Raw genomic sequence first — 17,050 nt, forward strand, 5'->3', positions numbered from 1 at the left:
AATCTTATTGAAAAAGTTTTTAATCTCAGGAAATAAACTGATGCTTTGTTGATGAGCTAAAACTGTTCACACAGCTCTCAGTTGTTGCAAAGCCTTCAGGGTTTTACTGGACTTCCTTATTGTTGTCATTTGCATGATATTTACATACTTTCAGTTCACAATTCACTGTGTTACCTTTGAATCTGAAAAGCACGTGAAGTGTCTTGCTGCATGTCAAAGAAGGTCAAAAGATATTCAGTAAATTTCCTCATTTCTCTTCTTCACTGCATCAACTATAACCAGTTTTTCTGTTCCTATTCATTAAACCGTTACCCACAGTGTGACACAGCCACCACCATGTTTTGCAGTAAATAAAATTAACTTTGTTGTCATTATGTGACATGTAATAAAATCACATGCAGGTGCCCTCTATTTAGATGACCTCAGAAGGATTAGTTGCATAAGAGTTAATAAGAATTATCAAAGTAAATGGAGTTGGATACACATGTCACATTTTTGCTATTTGTAAAAATAGGTAGACAATTTTATTATCTTTTTCTTTCTGCTTCACAATTATGTGTTGCTTTGACTTGATCTATGCCTTAAATACAAGTAAGAGGAATGGAACGTAAAAGCTTAAATAAGACAAATACTTTAGCGAGACCCTGTAGATCAACTTACTAAAGTAGAAAAAAATAACCTGGGAGAAAAACATCTGAAGTCATCTAATGTAATGCCACCCATACCGTCTGCTTTACCAAAAATAACTAATATATAAGAAAGCAAGTATAAACATTTCGTATATTCCACTTTAATTTTATATTTTTTATTAAAAAAAAAACAAACCAAACAAAAAAACATTCTTATAACACACATAAAACCATAAATATAAATACAAAGTGTGTTTAACAGTGAAAAACACACACACACACACACACACTCCTGCACACCTACATACAAAAACATTTGTGTCTTCATTATGAAAAGAAAGGCATTCATCTTATACTGTAAAGAGTCAGACAGATAACTGTGGTTTTAAAATAAAACATTATGACTCACTAGTTAGAGGAAGGTTTCCCTCTGCTGGTTAGCAGAAGCTCACACACATGACCTCACACACCTCACACACTGATACAAATGAATCTTCATCACACTTGGAAAACGCCTCCAACATGTAACTGAAAATATATAATCTTGATTAAAGTGCTTAAAAATGTTAAAAAAGGTTCTGAATGGCTACACTGCAAGCAGCTGCGCCCATGGTGATAATAAAAAGCGCGCTTAATGTCTGCTCAAGGATTTTCCTTATTTGCACTGAAAGCTAAAGCTTTAATAATCACAATGAGAAGAGGAATACTTGCAAGTGAAAATTAGAAAAAACAAAAAGGTTGTTGAAACTGTGGCCACAATGTTGTCTCAGTCACACAGTCTATTTTTAAGCACTGCCCCACACCTCTCCGCATTTACGGTCAGTAAAAATGAAAACCTCTTCCATTTTTGCATCACTCTCTAAAGAGTAATGCAAACATGTGGTAATACCAAAGGGTGGCAAATTACCGTACATGCATTCTGTTGAACCAAAAATAATTCCCAACAAAAAGTTTAGTATTATTTACATAGGAGTACTTTATTTCTGCAAAGTATGCATTCTCTGCTACATAAAATAGTATCTTCTAAATTTTATAATAAATTATAAAATGAAAGCAGAATGGTTGACTTTATGTCCTATTTTTCATTGTCACTTTTTCTTGTCAAAGTGTGTAATAATTTGAATGTGAGCACAGGACAAATAAAGTTTTGTAACATTCGTCCAGTCACACAAAAATGTCCCTCAACCCAACAGGAAGTGTTACTGTAGGTTGTCCAGAACTGAAACAGTTCCTCTGCTGAATAGGCTTCGAATCACTCAGTGCCACACGCATTGCAACATCTTTTTTTGGCTCTTCTCAGTTTCTATCCGCAAACATTTTCTGATGGCGATGAAGGAGACTCTCTTAGGTTCCAGGTTCAGGCCTAAAGACAAGAAGCTTTCAGGCCTCAGTTGGAGCAAGGGCAGTTTGTTGGTGCAAGGGCAGACAATACTAATCTCCACTCATTCAGGTGCCAACAGTACATTTTTTTCAGTTCCTCTAAGGTTTTGCCAACATTCAAAGGTTCCTTTTTCACTAAGGTACTGCATTCCTCTTTCAGTTTACAGTTTGATATCACTTTATGTGCAGGTCTTTGAAGCTCTACATATAAGTCTCCCCAGACACAACATAAAATGATATTCAAATGTTTTGACATCTTGTGATGCTTCCCAGACAGGATCCAGATGTCTGCTGCTTCCCAGACAGGATCCAGATGTCTGCTGCACTCCTGGTGCCCAAAGGACACATTCTCACTTGTCTGATTACACTTATATGGGGGAATTTTTCTGCCATACTTTTCAATCTGAAAGCAGGATTACATGTCTTTTATTCTCAAAAGTTTAATACTTGTTTTTACATTTTCAGGCACACTCACTAGAAGGAAACTAGTGGTACATTTTTGCTCCAAGCGAGAGCAAAAACTGCAAGCAGAGAGGATTGCAAGTGGAGATTTGATCAGAGTTGAGACAAGTTTTGAGCGTGAGGAGAAAGGTTTGAGGAAGCACAGTGGATATTTGAAAGAGAGCAGAAGTTTAGACTACAAGTATTAAAAGTTTTGAGAAAAAAAGACATGGAGTCCTGGTTTAAGATTGAAAATGTGTGCCCTTGAATTATGGCAGACAAATTCCCCCAAACAGAACACGGATATACAAGTACAAGCACCTCAGTAACGTCCAGCAATAAGCCTCCCCCACCTCAGTACTTAACCTCTTTTGAGGTGTTTTGTTCCATATTAAATGTTAAACAACAGAAATCCATCCAACATTCTTTAAAAATAAATTTCTACTGAAACAGGAATTTACCTGGCTGAACCCTGCACCAACATGGACAAAAAGGCCACTCACAGAGGAAGAAAGCCATTATTCCCAAAGCAAATTAAAAAAAAAGCCAGATTACAATCTCCAAACTGCATCAGGGACAAACATCTCACATCTAAAACTAGGGGAGTATTTTTACATTGTTAGTAAGTGAATAAAAATATTCAACTCAACAATGTCAGACATATTTCAAAGTTAACTGTAAAGTTTTGATGGTGTAGCTTCTACAGCTATTTTCATTTGTTTTACTATGTTACTAAACATTATAATGTCGTAGAAAAGCAACCAGCCCCCACCTCACCTACCCACACTCTCCAACCTCTGAATATATGCCAGCCCCGTTTCCACCAACCCCAACCACCAACAGACCACACACTCTCTCATTCTGCTCAAAGGTTTCTAACACCTTAAGCTGCCTGTGTGGTTGTACTTTTATTTTTCCACACATCTGCTGTGAACTGTAGTGCCTTAAATGTCAATGCCCTTTATTTGGATTTAAGAGGCAAATTAACCCAAGCAGACAAGAGAAGATACACAATTTTCAAAATGGTAAATTACTAAAAATTATAGTGTGGCACACATTAGCCTCAGTTACTTTGATACCGCTACTGAAAATCTATACCAACCTATTGGTTTCAATAGCAACCATATTAGTAAATTTTACTAATTTTATCTGAGTATGCTACATTTGATTGTTACAAAACATTAGTTAACAAAAAACATCATGAAAATGAGGGAACACAACAAACATGTCAGGGTAAAGACTGGGGCGAATCTACCCAAACATAACAAATTGCATAAATATTTTTTTTAAGAAAGGAGAGAAGCAGCCAAGAGAGAAGATACCTAATAGTTGTGCAATCTAAAACTCTGCATAGTAAAGTGGGACAAGAAAAGTAATTTGTTGAAAGAAGTCCTGTTTGCCACAAAGAGTGTAGCGAACACAACATGAATACAAGTTTAAGGCACTCTAATGAGAAGTCTGGCAAACCTTTAAAACTATGTGGAGGAAAACTTTGACCTACTATTTCTATAACTAAACACACCATACCCACTCTGAAACATGGTGGTGGCAGCATCATGCTGTGGGATATGTTTTTTTTCTTTATTTCAACAGATCCAATTCGTTAATTGCACCTCCATGTAATTCGAGAAGTTGTTCACCTTTAAGGTTAATGCCACATTGCATGAGCTCGAAATAAATGCTGAAAAATAAAACCTAAGCTTGACCTTGTGCTGCAGTCATGTGCCTCGGTTAGATATAACAGTAAAAACCACAGGCTCTGACGTTAGGCTGCCACTGACTCTCACCCATAAGTCTATTTGTTTCCCACAGTAAGATTCTGCATCATGCGCAGTAGAATATTTTCTTTCATTATAAGCGTCTCATCTTATCAGACATATATACAAACAGTTTTCTTTGACTTTCTTCCTCTTTTTGGTAAAGTAAGTACACAAAATGAAAATCCAAGATGCTTTGGCAACATGTAGTTAAAATATTGTCACTTGGGTTGCTCCAGGATCAATAATATGTATGATGTAATATGTAAAGAGGAAAGAGAGACTTTGTCACATGTAAGACATATTTCTCAAGACAATGTCGCAATGGCATGAGGCCAAGCAGGTTTTTTTTTTTTTTTACTTTTCAAGAAGTGAGACCGTTAAACATTCATTTCCTTCCTTGTTGTAAATATCAGCAACACCCCACCTTTTGTAGTTCCTGTGAGTATCTGGCACAGTCTGACAGCAGAGCTTCATGGAAGGCTGATAACATTATCTCTCTATCTTTGCAACATCTCACTTTTTTTAAGAGGTTAAACCACATAACAAAGGAGCAGCATGGAACAATTTATTCTTCTTCTTGTATTGACTGGAGGAAGTCATGGTGAGTTACAGAACATCAATAATTACTAATTAATAAAAGTATTATGTAATGTAAGTGATGCCAGATAATTTACATGCTATTTAAATGCATCTTTCACAGCATTTTTTCCACCCGCCGACACTGAATGTGATGCCATCCAGGCTGCATCCCCCTGCTCTCCTGTTGTCGGAGGATCCGTCAACATCAAGTTATTGACCAATGCAGCCGGCTACAAGTTGCACTGTTTCAAGTTTTATAATGAAACAAATCGTGCTGAAATATTTTCTCTAAAGAGAGAAAAAGTGAAGGTAGCTGAGAACAACAGAACAGAATTCACAATCGACACAGGAACACTCAAGATTATCAACGTGACATGGAACGATACAGGTCTATATGTAGTGGAGAGATATGATAAAAATGGGAAGCGAGAAGCAGATATCAAATTCAACCTTCAAGTACAAGGCAAGTTCACATTTCTGAAGTCTTACTTCTCTGCCTCTTGCTGCAATTTTTGGAATATGTTTTCTTTTCCAATAATTTTCTAGAACATTCCTTTTCAAGCACATGTTATGATACAAATCACAGGCATTTTCATCCACACCCAATAATATTTATCTTGGTTTCTGCATATTGAGGTTTGATAGAATTGATGTTTTAACCTCTACTTGTTAAGACTTTTGCTAGACAGTTTGTAGCTTTTGTTTGACATCAATCACAACTGTGAAACCTCTGGTGGATAGGTGTGGTTCAGTCACAGGAACTGACTCTGGTTTAACAGATACTTGTAGCAGATGTTACTCCGGGTGTGTAGCTCTGCTTTTAATTGTATTCAGTGATATTGCAGTTTGAGTTGGAGCCACTGGATAATTTTGGTTTATTTAGCTGAGAGTGAATGTTTCTAACCCTGCAATGAGCGTTGTGCAAGCTCACTCTTCCAGCAAATATTTCAAAATGTAGATAAGAAATGAAGTAATTCATGTTTTAGGTTCACCATTTCTAATCTCAGAACTTAATTTAGCATCTCAAATGAAACCCCTCAGGTTTACCTAGCAATGTTGTGTGCCAAGGTCTTCCAAAGAAAATGCTGGTAAATAACTTGTAATTAACATATCTGCTGCATCTAAATTTGTACTAATAATGTTTCCTGTTATGACTGTTTACTCTTTTTAAGACAGTCGGTCAAAAGCCCTCATTTAAATTGAAATGTCCTGGTTAATTAATAATCTGTTAGAAAAGTCACAGCAAACTTTCTTACTTTCTTGTTAGTAGAACAACAAAATAATCTGTGGCACTATGGTGGATTTATGTTAGGTCACCAATGCTATATAATACCTAACATGTTTTTTTATTGTGGTTTACTTCCTCAGCCAACTTTTATCCTATCCTGCTACTCTGCAGCGCGGGGCTTGGTGTCTTCCTCCTGATTGTGCTGTTAATTTGCTGCATCTGTTGCAGATTGAAGAAACGTAGAAATACCAAAGGTAGAGACTAAAACACCTGACATTGACATCAGTCAATGTCAGTAAATGTTTTGGGAACTTCTCTTCTTCTTGTGTAAAAAAAAAATATATTTTTTTTCAGGCAAAGACAACAGACAAACCCTATGAGAATGATCTTTGACAATCTCAACCACACCAATCATCAGAAGTGGACACAGGCCAAAGGACTCTTAAAAACCCCCAAACTGGATTTTTACCATCTTAGGAAAGTTTTTTCTCTGGATTGTTAGTGTCTAAACCACCGTAAACCATCATTGGTATCCTTAAAAGTTAGACGTAGCTGGGGCGTGCTGTGGTGGTGCAGGGGGTTAGCAAGCCCCACATTTGGAGGTCTTAGTCCTCGATGCGGACGTCGCGGGTTCGACTCCCGGTCCTGACGACCTTTACCGCATGTCTTCCACCCTCCTTCCTGTCTGCCTACTGTTAAAAAAATACGAGCCACTAGCTCCACAAAAACTCTTTGGAGAAGAAGAAAAAAAGTTAGACATAGCAACTAGAACATTGTAGTTTAAATACTTTTCTATGTCTGAAATATGTATTATTTTCCCATGTTTGTTGCTGTTTAACCTAAATGGATTAAATTTATATTTAACAAAGAATACATTCTTGTCAGTTCTGTTGGCTTATAAACTTATCATAAACATATAGCATGCTTCTGTTTATTCCATCTAACATCCAATACTTACGCTTTACTGAGCACTTTACTGTAATAAAGAACCTTTACTAAGTTTCTTGATTACAATTTAATCAAGAAACTTTGTTTGCTGCATCTCAATCAACAAACAAAAATCCTGTTTAAGTCTGACATTGAGGGTAGAATTAATAAATTAGATTAAATCCAACATAGTTATATTCTACGCTGGTTTACCCTTGCCCAAACCAGCTGCTGAGCTTTATTGGTTGGGCCAAAGTTTAAACGCAGTGAAACTAAGTTGTGCACATCCTCAAAACTCCTTATAGTAACCCACATGAAGTGTTTTATCTATAATGAGGAACTGAGCAGAGACCTAAACATTAGCTTATTTTTCTTCACACCTTTTTTCTAGTTTATTGATTCTTAACTTGTTGGCCTACATCACCTCAAATCAACATACTGTTGAAATTAAATACGCCCTTCAACATCAATTGTTGTAAATCGTGTGTTTACTCTACCTTGTTCCAGAATGTTTCCTGTTACGGAAGTTTAACGTTAGTAAAACGCAGGATTGGAGGCAATTGTTTAGTCCTGATCATAAAACAATCTGTCTTACAAAAAACGCAGAAAGCCTTTCTGATTTTTACATATTGCATATATTAACAAAGCAATCAGTAGAACTAAAACCTAACTCTTTTGTTGTGGTTTAATTCCTCAGAAATACAGGCCATAATCTGTACTGTGGTGGTTTTCCTCTCCTGATTTTGCAGTTGATAAAGTGAAGAGATTCACTAGCTGCGTTTTTATGTTCAATTTTAGTTTGAATGTTGACTTTTTTGTTATGGTTCGGGGTCCTTTGGTTCTTCTTTGTGGGTTTTCTGTGCATACACTCACCTTCTACTACAGATGGCGCCATACTTACCCGACTGGAGTGTGTGTGTGGACCGTCATCAAGCACACCTGAACCTGATCAACTTATCAGCGGCGTGTACTAAAGGAGGCTTCTGCCAGTCCTCCTGGTCACAAACCGTCAAGCACCGGACCACCTGGACCCCTTAAGAGACTAAGATCCCGAACCTTCCAGTAAACTCTCCCAAGACCTCGAACCATCGAACCACAAGTAAGCTCCGTCTGGTTTGTTCAGTGACTTTCCCGTTTCCGACAACCCTGAACTCACCATTCTGCTCTGCCTCTGTAGTGAGCCGATCGCTCCGTGAACCCGTTTCCTCCCTGGACCAGACCAGAGCTTCCACTACCTTCGCTTGCCGTGTTACAATAAACCAGTTGTTGCCGTATATCCCTCTCCTGAATTGTGTTCTGCATGTGGGTCTCAAAATAGTAATCCATCATGACATTTTTTATCAGTCAACTTGATTTTCTGCTTGATTTTCTCATCATCAATATGTTCCTTAAGGCTCATGCTTGCATTATACTTTAATGACAAAATGTATTCTATTAGTAGTTCATTTATCATAAATTAGCTGTTTTAAACCAATGATTTCTACAACCCAAGTGTTTCCAAAGCCTAATTATGCAGTGGGATTGGAAAAGCTCAGGCTTTGTGAATGTTTGATTTTATGTTGTGGTGCTTCTTTCCCCCACTGCGCGCTGAATAGTCAAAAGTTAATGTGAATCTACAATAATAAGAATAATTTTGAATGTGAAACATCCAGACGGTGACTGAGAGGAAAAAGAGAATTGGTGGGGGAAAAAAAAAAAAGTCCTGTATGTTGACATGTTTACTTTGTTTCACTTCTGTCACCTCATGTCAAAATAACCTCAAGCTTCCTTTTATCATTTGTTGTGACTAAAACATGGAGCTTTCGATATGGACCCTTTTAGTGCCACAGTTTACTTAATTTCTGTCTATACTATGATAGGTTGAGTCAGCTTGAGGTAATTTTTGTGCTGCAGTACGGTTAATTTTCTTTGTTTCATTTTGATATTGTCACTTGTTTTTTTTTTTTTTTTTAGTTCATTTTAATTTCTGTCTTCTGTCCTTGTATGACTGGGAGTGTTGGGAAGTAAAAAAGTGGGAAATATTCTGTATGAGTTGGCTGCCTTAAGTGTTTTGATCCACATGTAATGACTGCTGCAAATGGATCTGTCTCCTATAGATCCTATGTTAAGCACACACACTAAATAAAAGACTGTCATCTTCTCGTCTGTTGGGACCCTCCTCACCTTCTTCAAATATCTGTGATGTTGGTCCAGCTGCAATTTTTTTTCTTAAATTAAACGTCTGCTAAAAGCGTGGCGTTAACCAGCTAAAATACTGCAACAAAAGTTAGAATAAAGTTTCAATGTTGCAACTGCAGGGAGACCTAAAGGTAAATCAAATAGATCAGAAACAAAAAATACACATTGAAAATGAAATGACAAAATTCCAATCTAAACAAATAAAAAGCTAAGACATCGGTAGTATTTAAATGATAAAGCTATCTATGGCCGATTATGGAAATGACTAAAGAAAAGCATGTTTTCAGTCTTGATTTACAGAAGCTAATAGTCTCTGCGCATCTCAAGTTTTCAAAGCTCAGGGACTTAAAAACCAAAAGCTGGCTCCTCTTGTTAAAAACTGGTCGTAGGAAGATGTGGAACATGGTTCATACCTGACACAGTACTATCACATGTATTTAGGGTGAAGACTCTTCAGCGATTTAAAGACCAAGATTTGAAATTCTGTATTTCCAAGTGATTTAAGGACTGGTTTTCCATTACCAATTTTACTGAAGATAACCGGGACTTCGACAGTCACAGCACCATTTTGGTTAACCTGAAGCTGAAATAGTTGACTTTACTGAAATTAGAAGCATGCACCAGTTTTTCTGTGCCCTGTTTTGTGAAGACACAAGTTATTTTTTTAGTTATTAAAGGTTGTATTTGGTTGTTCAAATTCAATATTGAATCCATGATGACATTTAAATCATGGCTTGCTTATGTGATCTTTAGCCCTGGAGTCTTGTTGGATTGGTTGATTTCATAACCTAAAATGAAAATGATCTCATGCCTGATTTAGATGCTTCAAAAATGTTATTTACTTGATGTGGAAACTTTATATTGTAGTTCTATGAGGAATATTATTATGCATCCAGATGCAGGTACCCTAAAGACTGGATCAGGATGAAGACTCTTTTATTTTTTGATTTAAAAATGACACAATGTTAAAAAGAAACATAACCAAGCAAAAAAAAAAAGAGAGAATAAAATAAGATGACAAGGGAGACAGAGAAATGGACCATGATGAAACGACTGAGCGGATGTACTGGGAGGATGAGGTGGCGAATGGAAACAATTGGGTTTTTTACTCGTGCAGAGCGGATGTTCTAAAGTGAGCAATGAGGACATCTAGTGGGAACAACAAGAGCTGCATGGTTGTAAATACCTTTTTAAATAACAGGAAGTCCAACTAAGTATAGCTTAAAACACTAAGCTGGAGAAAGAGAGGTAGAAAAATGAAGTCAACATGTGATGTCACTGTGTTGTTGTTACCTTACAAGATATTAAGTGACTTGGTAACTACATTTATCCATTTGTCTCCCCGGGTCCTCTGATCGATACCAGTGCCCACTTCCCTCCTCGTGATGGTTGAAGTGAACTTTAGTACTCTTGCACTTCTCAACAGGATAAGAACAAATATGGAAAACTTTCTGAAAATCATGCTTGTCTTTGTTGTAATTGTTCACTCCTTTTTAATGGATTGTTAAATTAGTTATATTGCCACAGATTTCTGGGGGAAACAGGTCTAAAAACAGGGTCAAAACCCAAATTAAAAAATAGTCATCCAATGTTTACTCTACACAAGATGGCGACCACTCTTCCCGATTGCCGACAGAATGTGAATAGATCTCAAGTTCATTACAGTGACACAAACCAAGCATGCATACTCTCAAACATAATGGGATTTTAGTAAATAGCCTAACATATATGTTTTGGTTTGTGAGAAATAGATAGCACCATTTCTCAGGAAGGTCTTAACTGAGGTTCAATCTCAGAAGATTCTTGCTGTGATGCAACCAGTACATAGTTAAAAACATGTTCAAGGTGAAGATGCTTCAATGTTTTTATCTTGAGCCTCGTCATTCTAATGCAAACATCCTTTATCTCTGCTTCGGCAAGGCAGCCACCTTTATGACGCAAAAACACTGTGGCCACAGAGACATGAGAAAGTTTTTGTTTTTCTTCTTACTACAATAAGAAAACAGTACCATTGGCTGGGAGGAGGTGTTCCGTCTTTGGTTGAGAAGTGACCACGCTCTCATCATTTCCTTTTTCATCTGTGCGCCCACGGCTTCTGTTCTCAGGCTGATTACTAACAGGAACCATTTTACACCATTCTGGGTAGCTTGCCTGCACAAAGTAGAGTGGCAGCTCCTGGGGAGATATGAAAGCTGTGGTTGGACTGTTGATTGTGCTCCTGGAAGTATCTCACGGTAAGTTTTTCAAGTTTTATTAACTTATTTCATCACAAAAAGCAGGTCACTACATTTGAAGAAACCTCTGCCTGAAGGAAATGACTGAAGACATTGATTTGTAACTGATGCTGACAAATGACATGTTTAAAACAATGTTTTTGCTCTAAATGCCACTTATCATTTGTCTTTTACTGATAAAACTCAGCCATAAACTGAAAAACAGTCCTCTCTTGGTTGTATGTTCACACAAGAAGAGTTCTGGAAACCCGTGGGCTTGCTTCAGCAAACTGGTTTCCCACACAAATGCTCCTACCAGCTCGCTTTGTTTTTGATTCTGTAGAAACTAAAGGGTAAAAGCTTTTCTTCTTTGTACCTTTATGTTTTTAATTTTCAGCAGCTGAAAAGTACTGTGATGCCAGACAGAAGGGAGCTCACTGCTATGGCGCGTTGGGAGGAACTGTGGCCTTCAAGCTGATGGAAGAAACCTCAGAAAAACACAGATTCAATTTGAAGAAGGAAGCATCAATGAAGAATGAGTCAACCCAAAATATTCTTGTTGTCAAGAGCAATACGCTTATTTCCAATACCATGAGCAGCAGATCTGTCTTTATTCTTAATAAAGGAACATTCGAAATCAATAACCTGAGCAGAAGTGACAGTGGTAAATATATGCTTGAGATTTTTGATTCAGATGGGAAAAGAAAAGAAAATAAGACTCTACAGCTGAATGTTCAAGGTAAATTGGATTTTTTTAAAAACATATTTCATTTTAGTAATTATTGTTTATAATATGACCTTACCTTAGGCATATAACATTGTAAAAAAACTTTCCATGATTTAAATAAGACGTTATAAAAACATGTTATTCCTGTTCTAATTTCAGTGTTTGTATCTGTATGCCTCTTTCAGCTCCTGTGTTGTCTGTGCGTATGATCTTGGACTGTGTGGCTCAGGGGTTGTTAAAGGTGTCCTGTGTCTGTGAGGGTGGGGACGGTCCTCAGTACTCCTGGATTCTGAATGGACAACCAACCAGAGACACAGAGATCCTGAGAAGAAATCCTGTGAATAACATCATTATTCTGAAACAAAACATGTCAGGATACCTGACCTGCTCAGTTTGGAATAACATCAGCCGTGTCTCAAAAGGGGAGAGGATATCTCTTTGTGAAGGTTAGTCAACCATAGATGAGTTTTGTTACATTATATATATATATATATATATATATATATATATATATATATATATATATATATATAGACTTCCCAATTTAAACTTCAGAGTATGCATTTGTGCATGTACGCATCATCTAAGCTGTTCCCGGCCATACTTGGTGGAGCAGAGTTTTAACATTGTTCATGTATTGGGGTGCATCTGCGTTATCCACTCTGTCAGTTTTGCATCAAACCTTTGAATGCAGTCAGATTTGCTCATTTTGATGCTTAATGTAAAGCATAATTCACAATTGCACACTTCTCATAATTTATTTTTTGGCATTAGCTAGATCAGCTATGGGATTGTGGTGAACTTTCTCTCTAGTGGTGGATGTTTGCAGTTCGTCTGAGCATAGTCGATGCAATGGCATTAACACTGATGGATGGTGTGACCTATGTGGTTTAAAGCTTCCTCACAGAGTGATCTTTAACATAAAAAATATGTGTGAACCAGTGTCAAAGTCTTTTAAACTGCTTGAAGTCCACACCATCTTCGTTTTGCTGTTCCCAAGCGCGAACACATAGAGGATGTTTTTTTTATGTTTTATTTAAAGGTACATACGTTTTAAGCTGCCCACTAGTTTGCAAGAATAAATACCACAACCTGTCAGAACAGAAAGGTCACAACACAATCTCACAGGCCACAAACAGTGACAGTTTATCTTATTTTAATGCTTGTCTTTCAAGTAAATTCACCAGATGCAATTGCAAAGCAGACCAAGGTCAAAAAACGTAATGTAAAATATGCAAGAGGTGGTCTTTCAAAAGTACCCATACCACTGGATTTTTTTTTTCAGACAAACTTCAATGTTTTCACATATTGGTGAAGTGGAAAGAATTGTACACGGTTCTCAAGAAACGTTTTCAAATGAAAATCTGAAACATTTTTCTTAAATACTTGCACAACTACGAGTCAGGTTTTTTTTTTCTTATCAGGCTCGTTTTCTGAGCTACCAGATTCGTACCAGTTCCCGACACCGTCACCGTGTAATACCACTGAGATCATATCTCAAAAATAATCTAATCAGAGTTCTTGGAAATGTACATCATTTCTAAGGTTTTTCTTTAGAATTTAGTTTGTGGAATCTTAGGCATTACTCTTTTACTTTTAAGGTTGTCTGTCTACTTTTTCAGAAAAAACTCATGAAACTCAATGTAACATCCAAGAAGACGAAGCTAAGTGTTATGGAGCTTTGGGAGGAACGGTGGTCATTCAACTGATGATCAACACATCACAAACCCCCAAATATGAATGGAAAAATAAAACAACAACAATCCTAAGAGGGAGATGGAACAGTTTTGCTCCAAATGACACTGAGGGCAGAAATATCTTTATTCCCCGGTATGGTACATTCAGCATCATGAATCTCAGCAGAGCTGACAGTGGTGACTACTCTTTGGAAACGTTCAATTCAGATGGACGAAAAATAGAAAAGAGGAATCTTCAGCTGATTGTTGAAGGTAAATGATTTTTCCCCCTATGGAAGAAGATCTGTCACAATGACAGATCTCCATTTAACATCTTAATAGTTTTCTTATCATATTCCACATATATACTTCTTTTGCAAATCTGCACATTTCTGGAAAGAAATCAAATGTTTCTCTTTCAGCCCCTGTGTCCTCCATCAAGATAGTGTCTGAGTGTTTGTCTCAGGGACAGATGAAGGTGTCCTGTCACTCAGAGGCAGGTGATAGTCTGCAATACAACTGGACTCTGGATGGACACACACTGACAAACTCAGAGTTATTAGAAAATGAGACTGACGTCATTGTTCTGAGGCCGAATATCTCAGGACGTCTGGTCTGCTCAGTCTGGAATCGGTTCAGTTCTCTCTCGACAGAAAAAACCATATCTACATGTGGTAAATGACAACATTAAAAACTATGAAAAAATACTACTTGACCATTTTAACAGTAGCACAATCACAATCATGCATTGTTTCCCTTCTCCCAGGGTTCATTTTCATTAACTGCACTTACAATGGGACGCAGATATCTGAGTGGGTGTTGGCAGAAGGTAACACCCTTTGTGTTGAAGCAGTTGCATACAGTGTTGAAGGTAAGGCAACTGCATGTTGTGTCCCCTAGAAATACACCGCTAATCAAACTTTGACTGTAAAGATCTATGTTTGCTTATTTTTGCTTCTCAAACAGGCTTGTTGGCAGTATTGGCTGGTGTATTCTTAGCACTGGTATTTCTCTTAGTTGTTGGAATACAATTCATCTGCGCCCATAAGAAAAAACATACTTTCAAAGGTACTGACCTGATTTCATACTTAATTCTTTTGTAATTTATATTTCTTGTTGAATTGGGAAAAAAAACCCCAAAACAAATAGTGCGTTTACCTGAACAATGCCTTTCTGACATTTTGCAGTGGAGAAAGACAACAGCGAACCTATCTATGCTGAAGTCAGGATTGTGGCACAACAGGAGAGGCAAACGGAGGAAAGTGTGGAAGAAGAAGTGGAGGTCAAACAAGTGACCCTTTCAGAGAGGCAAACGGAGGAAAGTGTGGAAGAAGAAGTGGAGGTCAAACAAGTGACCCTTTCAGAACTTCCTCTGCAGTCGGAGGTATCGGCAGTAGCCCCTATCTATGCACAAGTCCGTAAAGTTAGGTGACCTGAGTTACTGCGGTCTCCTTTACAAAGTGTGCATTATTGAAATCAGGTGGATGGGACAAAGTAAGGATGCCAGAATGTCTCAAACTTTCAATTAATGTGGTTTACTTTTCAAAACACAGTTAAGTTTGATGCTTGTTTTACTTTTCTCAGCTTGTGGGGTTCGTCTAAGCTGAAAATACACTAAGACATTTTCTAGTCTGTTCACAAAACGTTTTAATGTTTTATGCCATTCTTGTAATCAGGCAAACATTGGGATCATTTTAATGCTCTACATGTATTTAAAAATCCCTGCAAAATTTGACTACATGGAGTGTCTAAATTAAATATTGTATGTAGTTTGTTGTGCAAGTAAAAAAACATACAATGAAATTCTTGCTCTGTTTTTTTATTTTAAAAACAAAAACAGGCCCATGTTGTGAAAACGGGCCAGTTTTCATTGCTTGTCTTGTAGTTTCTAAACCAGGAGTCACACAGATGAAGGTCAGTGAACTTGTAAGACAGAAAAGAGGCAGGCAGCCTATTGATCCATTGTCTTTGTCCAAGTAAAAACACCAAAATGGTTCGTAATTATACACCATGGGAAACTAATGTACAAGAATACACATAATTAAGTCTAATTCTAAGCCCAAAAAGTTACTCAGACAACGGTGAAGTTCACCACAGGGTTTCCAGAAGTGTGTAGTGTGAGCACTACACACTTCAAATAGAACATCATCTGTCTTTAAGCTATTGATCAAACCAAATTTTGGGATTTTCTCTGTATTCCCAAAACTTAGTCTAGACTCTAGACATAATGCCAATCAACTGTATAACTAAACCACCAAATCACAACTTGTGCTACAGCTGTAAAGAGTTAATGGGGTATTTTCTACTTGTGCCTGGAAGCTTAAATAAGTAAATACATTTGTTGAGTTGGAGCACCGTGCACAAGGATTGATTCAAAACAACTCTAATGGCAACATGTAACAATATGAACTGTCAACTGTGTAGTGGTTGACAGTTCATATTGTTGCAGGGGTAAACACTTCTGAGCTCCACCCTTGTTTATTGACCACTGGCTCTTAGCTTCAAATGCAATTTGTTTATATTTGTTGCATAGATGAGAATCACTAAGGAACACAGATAACATAAACTAAGTCACTATTTTTAACCCACAGGGCTCTTTTCAAATGCAGAAATGTTCAGAAAAGTTAGCATAGAGCTTTTACTTCCTCTAAGATTCATTTGTTCCTTTATACCAATGCTTAGATATGGCTTTTAGTATGCCACAAAGCAAGTATGAAAACAACCATAACGGACCTGAAATTGAGAGAAAACGCACCAGTTTGTTTTAGGCTGAAATGTGTTTAAATTCATTTTAAGAATGTCAAAATAAAGACTCATTGAAATTATAAATAGTTTCTAAAAATGGAATGTAATTGAAGTCCTCTCATTTAGCTCTCTCCCCATATTAAGATGTATTACAAGACAAAAAATATGTAAAATGAGTTATTAGCCATACCAATACTAAGTTAGTTAATAAAAGAGAACTATACTGTTGACATTATAGTTTTATTTCAGTAACTTTTTAGAAGTGACATTAATTTAATTTAGTTTTAATTTGTATGAGTTGACTGATTAACTCGCTTAAGCGTAAGCCTGCTCAATGCTGCCATCTACTGGAGCTACAGATCTGTTACTCTGCCAGTTTGCCCTGCCATCACTCTTCTTCCTTGTTTTATGCGTTGATTTCAACATTGTCACACCTCTCAGTCAGTCAACATACATTTCTGTTTTTTTGTCACTTTTTGTCACAAGTTTTAGACAATCGTCTTTGTAACCAGCTAAAGACGACATGAGGAAGAATAAATTATGATTAAAAAAATGAAATGAAAAGAA

The 17,050-nt window shown here is 37.0% G+C and overlaps 1 protein-coding gene across 2 annotated transcripts; it reads left to right on the forward strand.

The window, feature by feature from the left end:
- Positions 1–11,199: 11,199 nt before the first annotated feature.
- Positions 11,200–15,541, forward strand: LOC116713995 (uncharacterized). Of its 2 annotated transcripts, none has more exons than XM_032554290.1 (8): positions 11,200–11,356; positions 11,733–12,074; positions 12,248–12,508; positions 13,685–14,011; positions 14,161–14,412; positions 14,505–14,609; positions 14,705–14,806; positions 14,926–15,541. In XM_032554290.1, the coding sequence occupies exons 1-8, from the start codon at positions 11,308–11,310 to the stop codon at positions 15,168–15,170; spliced, it is 1,683 nt and encodes a 560-aa protein (XP_032410181.1). In that variant the 5' UTR covers positions 11,200–11,307; the 3' UTR covers positions 15,171–15,541. The 2 variants fall into 2 exon arrangements, with proteins under 2 accessions (XP_032410181.1, XP_032410183.1); XM_032554292.1 differs by having other exon boundaries at positions 11,736–12,074.
- Positions 15,542–17,050: the final 1,509 nt, after the last annotated feature.

Source organism: Xiphophorus hellerii, chromosome 23 (genome assembly GCF_003331165.1).
Source record: "Xiphophorus hellerii strain 12219 chromosome 23, Xiphophorus_hellerii-4.1, whole genome shotgun sequence".
Classification (NCBI taxonomy): domain Eukaryota; kingdom Metazoa; phylum Chordata; class Actinopteri; order Cyprinodontiformes; family Poeciliidae; genus Xiphophorus; species Xiphophorus hellerii.

Coding starts and splice junctions, on each gene's coding strand:
- LOC116713995 (XM_032554290.1), top strand. CDS start 11,308: ATGAAAGCTGTGGTTGGACTGTTGATTGTGCTCCTGGAAGTATCTCAC. Junction 14,413..14,504: donor AAAAACCATATCTACATGTG/GTAAATGACAAC, acceptor CCCTTCTCCCAG/GGTTCATTTTCATTAACTGC. Junction 14,807..14,925: donor GAAAAAACATACTTTCAAAG/GTACTGACCTGA, acceptor GACATTTTGCAG/TGGAGAAAGACAACAGCGAA.